The 14938-nt window shown below is 36.9% G+C and overlaps 3 protein-coding genes across 5 annotated transcripts; 1 reads left to right on the top strand and 2 right to left on the bottom strand.

Annotated features, from left to right (window-relative positions):
* Positions 1-241: 241 nt before the first annotated feature.
* On the top strand, positions 242-8166 carry LOC146942864 (protein ESSENTIAL FOR POTEXVIRUS ACCUMULATION 1-like). 2 transcript variants are annotated; one of them, XM_085756954.1, is made up of 9 exons: positions 242-424; positions 1140-1228; positions 1368-2280; positions 2363-2492; positions 2776-3567; positions 3664-6349; positions 6818-7008; positions 7151-7210; positions 7621-8166. In XM_085756954.1, exons 3-9 carry the CDS (start codon positions 1693-1695, stop codon positions 7977-7979), a joined length of 4806 nt encoding a protein of 1601 aa, XP_085613080.1. In that variant the 5' UTR covers positions 242-424; positions 1140-1228; positions 1368-1692; the 3' UTR covers positions 7980-8166. The 2 variants fall into 2 exon arrangements, with proteins under 2 accessions (XP_085613080.1, XP_085613079.1); XM_085756953.1 differs by having other exon boundaries at positions 1363-2280.
* A 598-nt stretch (positions 8167-8764) lies between these two features.
* LOC146942863 (uncharacterized) lies at positions 8765-9873 on the bottom strand. Its single transcript, XM_085756957.1, has 3 exons — positions 9548-9873; positions 9199-9435; positions 8765-9071 (listed from the first exon to the last, which is right to left on the bottom strand). Exons 1-3 carry the CDS (start codon positions 9722-9724, stop codon positions 8970-8972), a joined length of 516 nt encoding a protein of 171 aa, XP_085613083.1. The 5' UTR covers positions 9725-9873; the 3' UTR covers positions 8765-8969.
* A 796-nt stretch (positions 9874-10669) lies between these two features.
* Positions 10670-12890, bottom strand: LOC146942862 (DUF620 family protein (DUF620)). 2 transcript variants are annotated; one of them, XM_085756955.1, is made up of 3 exons: positions 12048-12890; positions 11474-11818; positions 10670-11337 (listed from the first exon to the last, which is right to left on the bottom strand). In XM_085756955.1, exons 1-3 carry the CDS (start codon positions 12354-12356, stop codon positions 10822-10824), a joined length of 1170 nt encoding a protein of 389 aa, XP_085613081.1. In that variant the 5' UTR covers positions 12357-12890; the 3' UTR covers positions 10670-10821. The 2 variants fall into 2 exon arrangements, with proteins under 2 accessions (XP_085613081.1, XP_085613082.1); XM_085756956.1 differs by having other exon boundaries at positions 12096-12861.
* Positions 12891-14938: the final 2048 nt, after the last annotated feature.

Raw genomic sequence — 14938 nt, 5'->3', positions numbered from 1 at the left:
CCACAACAAAATGGTTACATCTAAAGTTGAATTTGTTTTCAATTTCTTCTTTACTTTAGATAAAAAAACATGAGATGAAGATTCATTTTCATTTTCTTAATAAAGGAAGGAAGCAAGCATGGTGAAAAGTGCAACGCGTGAGTGACACGACAAACGTGAACGTGGACCTAAAATTGATAAAATTCATCGTCATCCATTTGCGTTGAAGACATTAATAACTTAACTGAAGTTATTAATATTCACTCAACTCAACCCAATTGTCTTTGAGTTTACCTCACTTGCACGCACTGCACTGCACTGCACTGCACTCTTGAATTCAACCGCAATCAGAAAGAATCTCTTCATCACCGATTAACCATGTCTAACCCTACTTCCGCCACTGCCCTCCACATCTCCACCGCTCCTCCCTTTCAGATCTCCAAAGGTTTCCTTTCATCTCACTTTTCCCCCCTTTTCTCTTCTGCCGCCACAGTGCATCCATTTTTAATTTAATTCAATACCTATTTTTTCGCTTAATTCTATCCCTATTTAGATTATTTCTTTCTCAACTTCAACACTACAAACTTACATCTTCACACTGTGTTCAAAAATTGTAATTTTTAGCTTTATATCAAATGTTATGTCTTCTGTTTCCTGTTATTTTTTTTACTGAATTTATATATTTATTACCGCGTTTTTAGTATAGTTAGCTTAATCTGCGACTCTGATGTTAGATTCACTCTTGTTTATTTGCCATTTTGTACATGGGCCTGTTTGATAAACGACATATTTGCAGCTTATAGCAGAAGCACTTATCATGATAAGCTATTCCGTATAAGCTTATATAAGCTATTTCTATATGTCATTAGTAAAAGATAAAATAAAATTGTTTTGTATATGCTATAAACTGTATTTATAAGCTATTTTAGACCACTTATGAAAATAACCTAAAAAAAAGCTCAAGAAAAATGGCATAAGCTGTTTTCAAACAGTCTCACAAAACTTATGTGAATAGATAGGCTAAGATAAATCAATCCAAACAGGCCCTTAGTTTAACTTCTCTAGATTCTGGTTTGGTAGGGAAAATATTTGAAATTGGTTAAAAAATTCAATTCATTCACTATTAATAATTAATTGAAGCTTTTATCACATATGTGCAGATTTCCAAGCCTCTGACAATCCTATTCCACTCTCACCTCAGTGGCTTCAGCCAAAGCCAGGGGAGGGAAAACCTGGAGCAGGAACTGTGGTGTGTAACAATTATTACTACTCGCTGTGTTTGAATTTTTTCTGTGTACTTTTGTAATGTTTTGTGCACATTTTACTTCAGATATATTTATTATATAATTGCTAAAAGGTTAGTTTTTTTTTTTTCCTTCTAAGGAAAGCCATGTGATCTCGACTCCATCATTTGGCAATCTCTCAGAGACTGTTGAGACATCTGGAAATGGAAAGGATGGGCATGATGACCATAAGAGGAAGGACGTCTTTAGGCCATCTGTGCTTGACTCTGAAAGTGGACGTCATGACCGTTGGCGTGATGAAGAACGAGATACCAAGTCCTCCCTACGTAATGATCGATGGAGGGATGGTGACAAGGTCATAGGTGATGCTCGGAGATTAGACCGATGGGTGGATAACCCATCAGCAAGAAACTTTGGAGAAACACGTCGTAGTACTTCTGATAGATGGAATGATTCAGGTAATAGAGAAATGAATTTGGATCAGCGGCGTGATAGTAGGTGGACCTCTCGCTGGGGTCCTGATGAGGAGCCTGAAGTTCTGCCTGAAAAACGGAACAACTCTGGTAAAAATGGGGATCTGCACCAGGACAAGGTTTTGTCTCACAATTCCATTCCTGGCAAGGATGAAAAGGAAGGGGATCGTGTTTCGCCATGGAGACCCAGCTCCTTACAAAGACGTGGAAGTGGTAGAATAGAGCCTCCCCATCACCAGAATGTGACACCCAGCAAACAAGTGCCTATGTTTTCTTCTGGGCGGGGCCATGGAGAGGATCCAGTTCCTAATCTCGGACGTGGCCGGTTTGGTTCTGGTGGGAGCCCTATAAATAGCTCGTATATGCATTCTCAATACCCTCAAACTGTATTAGATAAAGTTGAAAGTGAGAGTGGAGAAGCTCATCCATTTAGATATAGCAGGACTAATATCCTTGACGTGTACAAAGTGACTGACGTGCATACAGCTATAAAACTAGTGGATGATTTTGTGCAGGTTCCTCCTTTTACACAAGATGAACCATTGGAGCCTCTAGCTCTCTGTGCACCAACTTCTGAGGAACTGGTAATTGATGTTACTCTTTATTGTTTCTGGATGATACAACCATTTTTAGTGGTTTATTAGATTGGTTTTCTGTTTGAAACAGACCGTCTTAATGGGTATTGACAAAGGGGAAATAACTAGCAGCGGTGCACCTCAGGGGCCAAAAGATGGACGGAACTCAACAGAATTTACACATTCAAGACAAATGAAGTTTGGAAATGCACCTCTCCAAGGTAAATTAATAATCTTATTTCCAACAGTATCTTCACCCTTGTATGGTTGAACTTTTTTGTATGTTATTAATGGTTCTTGCTCCCCCTTTTATATGCTTCTGTTATGATTTACTATTTTATTTATCCTGTCTTATTGTTTTCACTCTCATGCTTGAGACAAAAATAATTTTCTTCCCCACTTTAATGGACTATACCTTGCTGTATCTGGCATGTATGAAGTTAGAATTTCATGTAGCTTAAAGGGCTTTCTTCCCCACAGAAATAATTTTCACTTTTCATGCAGATAGAGGTGAAGATGGAGGATCTTATAAAGTAGCTGACGAGGTGCATATTCACAGAGAATCAGCCCTTGAAGAAAATACTTCTGTTCATCCTGGTACTGGATGGCGTGCCACATCGCTGTGTGAACAACCAGACAATCTCGTGCATGATAGCAAAGACGTGCCTGGTGATGCCAGGTCAAGAAACTCAGATATGAAATGGTCACACCCGCCAAAAGATTTTCGTACTCAGTGGGAAAATAATTTGGACTATTTATCCGATACCAGAGATGGAGCTAAGTGGCAATCTAGCGAAGATTTAACTGTTAAAAGACAACTAACTGGCTTTATGGATGCTGAACTGGAAACCAGGAGACGTCCACAGACTCCTCCAGAGGAGTTATCTCTTGTCTATAAAGATCCCCGGGGTCAAGTTCAAGGTCCATTCAAAGGAATTGATATTATTGAATGGTTCGAGGCTGGATATTTTGGTATTGATTTACTAGTTCGTCTGGAAAGTGCAGCAGCTGACTCACCCTGGTTGCAACTTGGCGATGTAATGCCCCATTTACGAGCTAAAGCCCGACCACCACCTGGGTTCCCTACAACAAAACTTGACACTACTGAGGCACCTGTTCGGCAAAGTTCTAGTACCTCTAGGAATATTCATACTGGGCCGAGTGAGGTTGAGACGTTGAGAAATAATTCCATGCATAGATTGGGTTCTGCTACTGAAGCTGAAAATAAGTTTTTGGAGTCACTCATGTCTGGTAGCAAGAACAGTCCCCCACTTGAAAACCTGACATTATCTGAAGGTTAATACTGCTACTTAAATATTTTCTATATATATTGTGAAATTCATTTATGTTTTAGACGATCATATTTTATCCTAACTGCTGCGTATTTTTTAGGAATACAAGGATTTATTGGAAACAATTCGGCTAATTTGGGCCCATCAGGAGTTGATGGTGGAAACAACCCATACTTGCTGGCCCAGAGGATGGCTCTTGAACGACAGAGGTCCTTATCAAATCCTTATCCATATTGGCCAGGGATTGATGCAGCATCCCTTCCTCCAAAATCAGACATTGTTCCAGATGCATCACCACATTCAAAACTCATGTCTTCTTTGAGCGACAGTTCTCGACAACATCAATCCCAAAATTCTGAGTTGATCTCTGGTATCCAAGGATTGTCTGACGGGGCGTCTACAGGCTTAAATAATGGTGTTTCCGGTTGGTCAAATTATCCCTTACAAGGTGGACTGAATCCCCTTCAGCATAACATTGACTTGCGTCATGATCAAAATTTTATACCATTTGGAATGCAACAACAAATGTATCAAGCGCCGAACCAATTGTCTTTAAACAACTTAATAGCTCAAACTGCAGATAACCCACCTATTATTTTGTCTCAGGATCCCCATATAGTGAACATGTTGCAACAGCAATACTTGCTGCAGTTGCATTCTCAGGCCACCTTTCCTGCACAGCAGATGCCTTTATTAGATAAAATCCTATTTTTGAAGCAGCAGGAGGAGCAACAACTGTTGATGCGCCAACAACAGCAACTACTTTCTCAAGTGCTGCAGGGGCAGCAATCTCACCAGCACTTTGGTGATTTATCTTATGGACAGTTGCAGGGTGGTGGAATACGAATGGAGAATTTGCATGTGGAACCTTCTCAACGTCAACCACCTCATGAGATGTTTCCTACGAGTTCTCAGACACCAGTTCCCAGTGTGCATGATGAGCTTAGTACCAAGTCTTTGAATTTAGCTCTGCAAGAAAGCCAAGGTACTAGCTATAATAAAAGCATTGAATCTTCTCTGCAGTTGCCTCATCAATTGTTTGGGAATATTAGTCATCAAAATAGTTGGGGCACTACTCTTCCCGAGCAAATTAATGAAAAGTACCAGAAGGTAACATTGCCTGCATCTGTTTCTGGTGGAAGTTTCCAAGTGCATGAGCAGAATAGAACCACAGAAGAACCTAATATTCCAGAGAAATCAGTTTCTGCTTCTGACTGTACTGTTAAATACGTGGAGCAGATGTCAGGTGACAGTGGTAGGGCTGATGGTACTCTTGTGAATGCAATTTCTGAGTCTGGTGAGCATTCCATACCTGCTCTGTGTGTTGAACCTGTTATGGCAGTGTCTTCGGCATCTTGTAAGATTGAGTTACCACTGGTTGGTCAACTGGGTACGGATGTGGAGCTTAAACCAGACAGTGTTGGAGGGCAGTTAGGTGGAAGAGTCGTATCAAATGTTGAGCCATCTGTGGTGGATGCAAGAGAAATTGAAGTGCATGAACCCAAAAAGGCCACTGAGAAGAAATCAAAGAAGCAAAAATCTTCAAAATCCCAATCTTCTGGTCAAACAAAGGGATTGCTAAAAAATGCGACTTTGCAACAGTCAAAGAATTCAGAATCTGAAAAGCCAAACTATATTGAAATCAATTTGAAGGAAGTCAATAGGGATGAAGAAGATTATGAAACACATAAACAAATAAGCGGTGAGGACAGTCTATCCAGAACTGCCATCACAAAGGCAGTTGTTCATCAAGAAGTTAGTGACCTCCCTGCTAACATTCCAAAAAGCATCACTGAAACTGTTGTTGAGAATGACTCAAAGTCATTTAGTCCTTTTGTCTCACAGAATACTGAATTGCCTTCAGGGAAAGCTTGGAAACCTGCTCCTGGTTTCAAGGCAAAGTCTTTAATAGAAATTCAACAGGAAGAACAGAAAAAGGCACAGACAGAGATGCCTGTAATTGAGGTTGCTACTACTGTCAATTTCCACAGTGTGACCACTCCCTGGGTTGGAGTTGTGGCCAATCCAGACTCTACAAAGGTGTCTAGTCAAAATCATAAAGAAGCAGGTAATACCGAAAATCTGGTCAGAAGCAAAACTTCTCAAAATAACGAGAGCAAGAAAAGTCCATTACATGATCTATTGGCAGAAGACGTGGAGATTTTTAATGGAAGAGATGACACAGGTCCATGCAATATATCATTCTCACAATATTTAGCTCCCCATTTAGAACCAACTGATGACGGAGACTTCATTGAAGCTAAAGATGCTAAAAGGAGCCGGAAAAAATCTACAAAATCAAAGGGTTCAGGGTCTAAGATTTCAAAGCCAGTTGCTGCTAGTGAAACACCACTAAGTTCAAGTCCCATTGAAAAGGGAAAAAGCTCCCGCTCTGTGCAGCTGGAGAAAGAACAACTGCCTACTATACCTTCAGGACCCTCTCTGGGAGATTTTGTTCTTTGGAGGGGAGAACCAACAAGCTCATCTCCTTCTCCAGCTTGGACAATTGATTCTGGTAAGGTTCCTAAACCACTGTCATTAAGGGACATTCTAAAGGAACAAGAGAAAAAGTCTTCCTTTGCAGTTCCCCCAAACCAATTTACTACCCCTCAGAAATTACAACCTGCACAAGCCGCTCAGAGTAGTGGTCCTTCACGGACAATTTTAACTCCATCAAAAGTTGCATCTTCTAGCCACATAAACTCCCAAGCTTCTCATTCAAAATACAAAGGGGGTGATGACATGTTTTGGGGTCCAATTGAGCAATCTAAGCTAGAAACTAAGCAGTAAGACTTCTATCTCTTTGTAGCGATATTAGTGTTTGTTGTATATTCATTTTACACTATGTTTGCAATTCTTCAATATTTATGCTTGATCAGACTTATTTTCTATGCTGCTACTGTACTGAAATAGTTTAGTATTTTGGTATCCGTTAATTATACATGTATATTACGGTTCTAAAATTTTGTTCTGTAACATAACCAATCATAATAAGAGGTCTTTTTTTCTTAGAAAGGAAGCTCTTTGCAACTAACAGTTCTGATAAAACTATGATAGGACGTTAAAGCTTGGGTGAAACATCTAATAAAATTTATTATTACTTCTATACTGCCTTTGGACTTGGTCTTTATATATGAGAGCATTTGTGTATTTAGAAGCGACACTAACACATGCAACTTTAGGTGGGGTGTGTGAAAATCTACTTTTGATGATAAGTTGATTCGATATTAATTTTGTTGTTTTTGTATATGCAGGCCAAATTTCCATCAACTTGCAAGCCAGGGGAGTTGGGGTTCAAAAAATGCTCCCAAAGGTAATTCACCTGGATCATTAAGCCGACAAAAATCAGGTAGTAGCAAACCAACAGAGCGATTGCTGTCATCATCACCTGTCTCTTCTCAATCATTGCTGAAATTAAAAAAAGATGCTATGACTAGGAACTCTGGTAAAGATTGCTCGTATTTATTTTAACTCTAACTTCCCTCGCTGTCCAGTTCTGTCTAATTTAGTGCTCTTTATGTGTGTTCGTTGCTTGGTATGATGATTGCCGAAAGATATTGAGCTATTTTTCTGTTTGAAATTTTCAGAAGCCATGGACTTCAAAGTTTGGTGTGAGAATGAATGTGTGAGGCTTATTGGGACAAAAGGTACCTACCATTTTATCTTGGTTTTAATTTTGTATTTTGATAGATAAATCCAGATTTAGGTTCACTGAAGAGTATCTGACACATGTTTTTCCAAATGCTAAGAGTTGGGTTTTAGAGGGGTAGCCTTATTTTTCATTTCTACATTATAGAAATTATAAAATGTTTCTAACATCGATTAAAAAAGTGATCGTAATATCATATGATAATTTATCACGTTGTTCCTTCAATTTTTATTTTATTTTTTTAAAATTTCAAATACATATCAAGATATAGACTTAGCTATCCAAAAGCCACCTCCCAAACGTAACCTAAATGAATTAACTGGATATGGTTAGGCATTTGATGGTCAGATTATCTGTACTTGAATCTCATATTTAATGTCAATTTTACTATATTTCTTGGGGTGGCAGATACAAGTTTCCTAGAATTTTGCTTGAAGCAATCAAGATCCGAAGCAGAGATATTTCTGATAGAAAATCTTGGATCATATGACCCAGATCATGAATTCATCGATAAATTTCTCAATTACATGGAGTTACTGCCATCTGAAGTTCTGGAAATAGCTTTTCAGACTCAGAATGATCGGAGAGTCGGTGGAGGCATGATATCTGGAAATATAAATTTACAGGATCTGGGACAGACAGATGGATCCTTCTCAAAAGGTGGAAAGAAGGGTAAGAAAGGGAAAAAGGTTAGTGCCGCAGTTTTAGGATTCAATGTCGTTAGTAACCGGATTATGATGGGTGAGATCCAGACAGTAGAAGACTAATGCCTAACATTAACACAGGCTGTTGTTGCGGAACATGTAAATATGTTTTGTCCATACTTTGTACATGAATTTTCTGTTTTAGGATTTTTGTAATACAGCAAAAATAGCAGCACCAATTGGATCTGCTCAAGCAATTTTGTCATTGTAATCTAAAGCCAGCCTTAATTTAATTCTACTAATTTGCTTATGTTTCATATTCTTTTAGCTTCCTTTTGGCAAGCCTTTTAGCTTCCTTTAGGGGAGTTAAAACTCCATGCCAAAAACTTTATTCTTTCAGAAGTACCATTCTCGTCATTGTTTCCCTGAAAAGGTTATTTATAACTATGATTGAACAAGCTCAACCTCAAATATTTATTTCTTTGAAAAAGTTATTTCCAAAAATGAGTTTTCACGAGCGAATCAAGCCTCACCCCTGAAGTGATTTATTAGAGCTACTATGGGATAAAAAAAAAAGACTGGATTGCATAGGAGAATACTTTAAAGCAAATCAGTTCCATTGCTTTTTACTTGTTTTGATAAAATTTAAGAAAACGGATAAGATAATATCGTGAGAATTGAGTTTACTAGCAAGGTTTCAGTTTTGCTATTGATTATCTGTTTATAATTAGATAAAGCAAGGTATCCAACGCATGCCAAGGAAGAAAAGGATGTTATTGACGAGTAGATAATAATTTGTCATATCCCTTGCAAATCTCCTGGTCATCCATTATTTTGAATGCAGTATTCATCTCTTCTGTCATGCTTGTTCTACAAGCGAATTTGCAACTACCTTGATAAGAAATTGCTTTGGTGAATTTATGACATTGCAAACATAAATAAGCAATGATCAGCAAATTTTGTTTTTACCACAATGAGTAGCAGTTCTTCTACATTGATAAGATTTACTCAAGTAGCTACTTTAATTTTTTTTTTTTTTGAGGGAACTAGCTACTTTAATTCAAATTTAGAAACCTATATAGTCGTATAGAAACATTTATTTGGGAGGTAACATTATAAGGAAGGGATGGGATTATTTTGAAATGCATGGTCTTCATAATGATCCAATTCGCTCTGACCCTTAGCTTGCTTAAGTTTTCTTGATCTCCTGCTGCTCTGCACATTTCAACCATGGAAAGTAAAAACATAAATTTTCTCTTATTCAATAACTGTGCAACTACGATAATTTTATTTATTTTTCTTATATAATAATGAAACAGAGAACTATGTGATCTTAGTTTACCGGTGGTGATTGAAGTTGAAGAGGAAGTTGGTGTAAAATGTGTGAGCGCAGTGCTAGTGACATCTTGGCGATTTCTGAAACAGCGGCGTCTCGAACTGCTGGAACATCACTGACCAAGTGCTCATAAGCAGCTTCAAAAGCTTCCAACCAAAACTGAGGCAATCCAATGGAGTTGCTATGACTGCGAGTGTACACATCCCACATGTGCCTCACCACCTTCTCCCTCTCCTCCACTTCCTATTTCTCAATTGAAAGATCAAAACATAAACAAAGCACACTGTTAGCTTATAATGATTCATGAAGACCACTGCTTATGAATGAACAACGTTAAATTATGTATTATTGGTACCAACACATCTAGATCATCCAGAATCATAGAATCCAAGTCATCAGAGAATGGATTGAGGTTGTTTATGGACAATTTGAGGGTGATAGAGCCTGTGAACATAAACCAAAGAGCTATAAGGACAATTGCAGCCAAGGCACATAACTTGTAGTGCCTCTTGCCAGCAGCACGTGCATGCATAGTTGCTCTCTATGTACTTTGGAAGGGGCTTTCACAGGAACAATGCATGAAAACGAATCAGTATTTGTGACCTGTGAGGTTTAGGTGTATCCCCACAGTTGAAATAGTAATATCATCAACATGTCTCTCTCTCTCAAACACTCACCCCAAAGTAGTATTTAAGTCATAGTGGCAAAAGTGGTTAGGCCTAATGGGGTTGGCACATAGCATCTCAACTCTCAAGTGGGTAGGAACTTATCCCACCCAAAATCACTTTGATTGTAGTAGCACAAAAAACAAAGCCAGTTTTTACTCCGTCCTAATGCGTGCTTCCTCACAAAAACATAGATTTGTTCCATCCTAACATACAATTTTTAAGGTTTCTTAAAAATGTGAGATGGGTATAGTTGTTTTCTCGCAAGTGTCAGGGGGAACTCGCATGCGAGACATGAAAGCTTTCTTTGCCAAGGTTGATATTTGAGTTTATAACATAAGAAGTAAGTTATAGCATATAAGCTTATGTGGTCAAAATAAGGGTTCGTTTGGATTAGCGGTCAAATATAGTAAAAAATTTAATCAAACATAGGTAAATTTTTTACTAGCTTATATGAGTTGTTATTGAGCTTATATAATCAAAATAAATGTGATATTTTACCTATGTTTCGTGTCCAATGAAGTTGGCTTGCAACATTGATGCAATGCACTCTAGTAAAAAAGATCAAGATAAAAAAAAAAAAAAAAAAAAAGGAAAATCATTAAGTAAGTATTGTGATTATTTAATAATTTAAATTTGTGAGCTTTAGTTTATTCCATTATTAATATTTTTTTTACGCTTTTCTTGCACTTTTTGTATATCTTGTTCTTTACTCGTCCATTACATATCTCTCAGTTTTCTTATTTTCTATCCATCCTTATTCTCCCAAGACACGGAGTCATGGTTTTTGTTTTCAGTAAAAAAAAAAGTACTTTATGTCAAGTAAAAATTCTTCTTCAAGAAGATAATTTTTGACCTTCCAAGTATAGGACAATGTACAAAAACTTTTGATTCACCTATACTTGTCTATATTGTATGTACATTTCCTACAGATTGAGGAGTTGAGAGAAGGTGAAGCAAAATCCTAACTCATTGACACTGTATGCTCTGCAACATCATGTAGTTCTCTCTCATGATCTGAGGGAGGAAGGAAACAATCCATAGACAATCCAAAAATGTTAAAATCAACTTCTTCAATACTCCATATTTCCTCAATCATTTGTTTGTGATTATGTGCCGCGCCGTACCTATAAAGCGTGGAAATTGTCTTCCCACCATGAGCTATGTTAATGCCACCAACACATCTATAATCATCAATAGTAGACTCAATGTTTGTTTCCCAAATTACGGAGTCTTTTCCTTTAACTGTCTTCATTCTCACCAACTTAGTGTCCTCAAATTTAACAAGTAGTCCTGTGCGTTGGCTAAAGTAGCCCAATATTGTGTGCATTACAATTTCAGTGTTGGAGGTACTTTGTGCTTGGAGGATGTGTTGTTCTGTTTGTAATTTTAGTATGAAACACAAATCATTGTTAATTTCGTTCTCCCCTACGCATTCAGCATCTAGGAACAAGTTAGCTATACACCTTGGATCCAACCCCTGATAATAGTTAACAAGCCAACAGTTAAAACAAATCACAAACAACTGAATTTACTAGCAACATTTTACTCTATATTAACCTCAAGCAAAATCCTAACTCATAGACACAACACAATATATATTATAGTCCTGTTACCTGGAAGAAGCGACGAAGGGGTCTAGGAGGGCCTCTGTTAGAATGAAAAGGTTGAGAAGAGGATTGGTTCCAGGATACTTTGCCATTACTACCAGCAGTAATTTTGAAACCAGAGACTACCAATTCCAAGCACCATAAATCTGGATTGTTTTGCCATAGCACGAAACCTCCTACTTCAGCTTTGCCTCTTGAATGGACGCTGTTATCATCGGCCCCATGACGCATCTCTGAACCATGTATTCTAACTTCTCCCATTGCATACATGTTTTGCAATGAATTCAATGCACCTTGTCCACCGGTTGCTGCCACATATTGTTGTACTATGTATTTCCCAATTGAATCTCTCTGCCCAAACATTTCAATGAAAACTCTATATCATTAACATTTTCCGCTCTTCCTATAAATTATCCACTAGCATTTTCTTATAAAAAAATAAAATAGAACTATATATGTCATACAAATAGGCACCATATACATCATTTACATTATATACATATTATACGTTTAACATTTGAAGTATTTATATTCTCCATTAAAGAGAAGAATAAAATGTAGATGAATAGTGAATGCTTACGACGGAACAATCTCTAATGGGCCGAGTCAAAGTATGATCAGATTGAACCTGAAGAGGAATAAGAGGAGCACCCACAAGCTTAAGCAATGCGGTGAATTCATTATTTGAAGGTGCAGATAGACCAGATGACTTATCAGCAACTTGAGCATTATTCATTAGAGTTTTCAAATTCTGCCAACGATTGAAACCAGTGGTGCCCATATTGGTCAACATTTCCTCTGGAATAGGAACCTCCAGAACCGTATCCAACCCATCTGCCTTGTCAAAATTAGGACACAACTTTCTCATGGCTTGTCTTGGAAGTAACATATATGAAGCCAGATTATCTTTTTCACGTACTTAAATATTAGTTGGAGACACTAACATAAAAATGAAAAGAAATCAAAAGGAAAAAAATAATATCAAGAAAGAGATAAGGAAAAAAAATCTTCTTTTATGATAAAGAGAGTCTCTTTCCTCGTCTCTTTCTGCGTATCCCCCTTGCCTCAACGGACTTGGGGATGATATGTTTGTTATCTGGGAATCAAACGTTTTTATGGTCGTAGAATTATTATATCCCCAAGTGATGATAGAAGAAAATGACAATTAAATCGATTGATAACAAAACAAGAAAGAGAGAAGGAAAAAAAATCTCTTTATAAAGAGTCTCCTCCCTCCCTCTCTCTTTCTAGATACCCCTTTGCCTCAACTGGCTTGGGGATGATAAGTTTGTTCTTAGAGAATCAAATGTTTTTATGTTTGTAAAATTATTATGTCCCCTAGTGATGAGAGGGGAAGCAAAACATACACATGACCAACCCTTAAGTTTTCTTTTCTAGGCGTTCCTTGCCCGTAGGTGTAGGTATGAGTTTCCTTTAGCTGCATTATTATTAATATATTACTATTAAATGGCTTTTTCTTCTCTTTTTTTTATAGGGAAATTATAAGCATGCATGCATTTAGAAATTAGAAAGGGTGATATGTCTTCCATCCCTCTTTCTAATTTACTCTTCTTTTTTTTTGTATCATGAATATATCTTTAAATAATACGTAAACTACCTCTATTCTATTTCAAATAAAAGGAAGTAAAATCCTCAGTTTTTATATATTCTTTTTAAAAAAATATGATTGAAACTTTTTTTTGGTGGTGAAATATGATTGAAACTGCTTGTGAAAAAAGTTGTTGAAACTATTGATTTTATTTCTAAAGTGAAAAACGTGTGACTTTTTTTAAACATGCATTGATGAAACAATCTAATTTAGACAAATTGATTCAGGAGTAAAATAGAGTTTTAAAAAAATCTTTGATTTATCTGTTTACCTCACGTAGGCAAAACCATATGGTCCTTATCTAGATTAGGTGCATTATTGTGTCAACCCTGATTGATTAACAATAAATAAAAGGAAGGACAAAAAAAAAACTGAGTACATATATGTTACTAACAAAAAATTAAGTGTGTGTGGGTCTACCTTGTGTATCATAGCAAAGGCATGGTAGGGTTGGGCAATCAACATCAGATAAAGAACCCCGATAGATAAGAACTTGTAGTGCAAAAGCCAAGGATTGCCTTGTTCATCTGGATTTAGTGCTTGTTTGGAAATGTTTATCGGGTCCTGCAGGAAGAAATTGTTATAACTTTGTTATTTGGTTTTTTCTAAATTGCCTTTGAAAATTGGTGGGCAATTTACCCAAACCAATAAAAAACAGCCACATGTCCTCCATTATAAAAATAACATTTATTATTTTATTTCCGTTTATTATTCATTAAGGTCTCAGGTTCGATTCTTCTTGATGCCAATTTACACGACCTATAATTTAGCTTCTTCAAAAAAAAATCCCTTTTATTATTGATTGTGAGAGAAATTTTCAAAATATATTTGGAAAGTTGCAATGGTTGAAGAGAGACCTTTTAGATAAAAGATGTAATGCTTGACAATTGAAGCAATGTAACCATTCATGAACAAACTCTTCGAATGAGTTGTTTCTCTTCACCATATGACATAAGTTTCTCTATAAATAGAGACACTTTAGAGACACGAAAAAAATTCAGAAATAGACATAGAAAATCATAATTATGTGAGTCTAAATTCTGCCGAAAATTATACTAAATCATTCTTTCTTTTCTCTAGTGCACGAGAGAAATTGACAGAACTTTATTCTGTAAACTACCATTGTCGATACGCTTGGTGTGAATGTGCAAGTCACGTCAAGGATACCATCGTATCCTTAGGGGATTCCCCGGTATAACCTGTTTGATCGTCGGAGCAATGTCCTTCCATGTTTACTAGGTTTATAATGGGATAGTTTGTCAGATTGACTTACACCGAAGATTATGATTTTTGAAATTCCAGTTCAGGTTTTGTTCTTATTCCAATAAGGTCATATTCAACTGTTCGATTGATTATATTTGATATTGTTAGTCGGTTGGGTCAGTTTTGATCGTCAGAGCAATGTTCTTCCCTGTTGACTAGGTTTCTAATGGGATAGTTTGTTAGATCAACTTAAACCGAAGATTCCGATTTTCAAAATTCCAACTCCTGCTTCGATCGTATTCCAATAAAGTCATATTAAACGGTACGATTGATTATACTCCTTCCGTTTCAAAATGAGTGTCGTTTTAGGTGTTTACACACATATTAAGAAATGCAATGATTAAGAGAAAGAGAATGGTTATTTTGCCAAATTATCCTTATTAACTATTGGTTAGTTTTAAAAGTAATACTTTGGAAGTAGTGTGTAGAGTATTAATTGGAGGGTACAATTGAAAAGAAAAAGTTATTATTGCATTGGAAACTGAAAGCGACACTCATTTTGAAACAAATTTTTTTGGCTAAAGTGACACTCATTTTGAAACGGAGGGAGTATTTGATATCGTTAGTCGGTTGGGTCCGTTTTCATCGTCGGAGCAATG

The sequence above is a fragment of the Medicago sativa genome, chromosome 3 (genome assembly GCF_051527215.1).
Source record: "Medicago sativa cultivar Bolivia chromosome 3, Bolivia_mono, whole genome shotgun sequence".
Taxonomy (NCBI): domain Eukaryota; kingdom Viridiplantae; phylum Streptophyta; class Magnoliopsida; order Fabales; family Fabaceae; genus Medicago; species Medicago sativa.
The sequence above is the reverse complement of the archived record's forward strand: the minus strand, read 5'-3'. Positions and strand labels throughout refer to the sequence as shown.

What these genes read in the sequence shown, in the direction of transcription:
- LOC146942864 (XM_085756953.1), top strand. Translation starts at nt 358, where the DNA reads ATGTCTAACCCTACTTCCGCCACTGCCCTCCACATCTCCACCGCTCCT. An exon ending in TGGAAATGCACCTCTCCAAG is followed by an intron (nt 2,493 to 2,775) that starts GTAAATTAATAA and finishes CTTTTCATGCAG; the next exon opens with ATAGAGGTGAAGATGGAGGA. An exon ending in AAACCTGACATTATCTGAAG is followed by an intron (nt 3,568 to 3,663) that starts GTTAATACTGCT and finishes CGTATTTTTTAG; the next exon opens with GAATACAAGGATTTATTGGA.
- LOC146942863 (XM_085756957.1), bottom strand. Translation starts at nt 9,724, where the DNA reads ATGCATGCACGTGCTGCTGGCAAGAGGCACTACAAGTTATGTGCCTTG. An exon ending in TGGATGATCTAGATGTGTTG is followed by an intron (nt 9,436 to 9,547) that starts GTACCAATAATA and finishes ATTGAGAAATAG; the next exon opens with GAAGTGGAGGAGAGGGAGAA. An exon ending in TTCAACTTCAATCACCACCG is followed by an intron (nt 9,072 to 9,198) that starts GTAAACTAAGAT and finishes TGAAATGTGCAG; the next exon opens with AGCAGCAGGAGATCAAGAAA.
- LOC146942862 (XM_085756955.1), bottom strand. Translation starts at nt 12,356, where the DNA reads ATGTTACTTCCAAGACAAGCCATGAGAAAGTTGTGTCCTAATTTTGAC. An exon ending in CCATTAGAGATTGTTCCGTC is followed by an intron (nt 11,819 to 12,047) that starts GTAAGCATTCAC and finishes ATGTTTGGGCAG; the next exon opens with AGAGATTCAATTGGGAAATA. An exon ending in CCCTTCGTCGCTTCTTCCAG is followed by an intron (nt 11,338 to 11,473) that starts GTAACAGGACTA and finishes AACTATTATCAG; the next exon opens with GGGTTGGATCCAAGGTGTAT.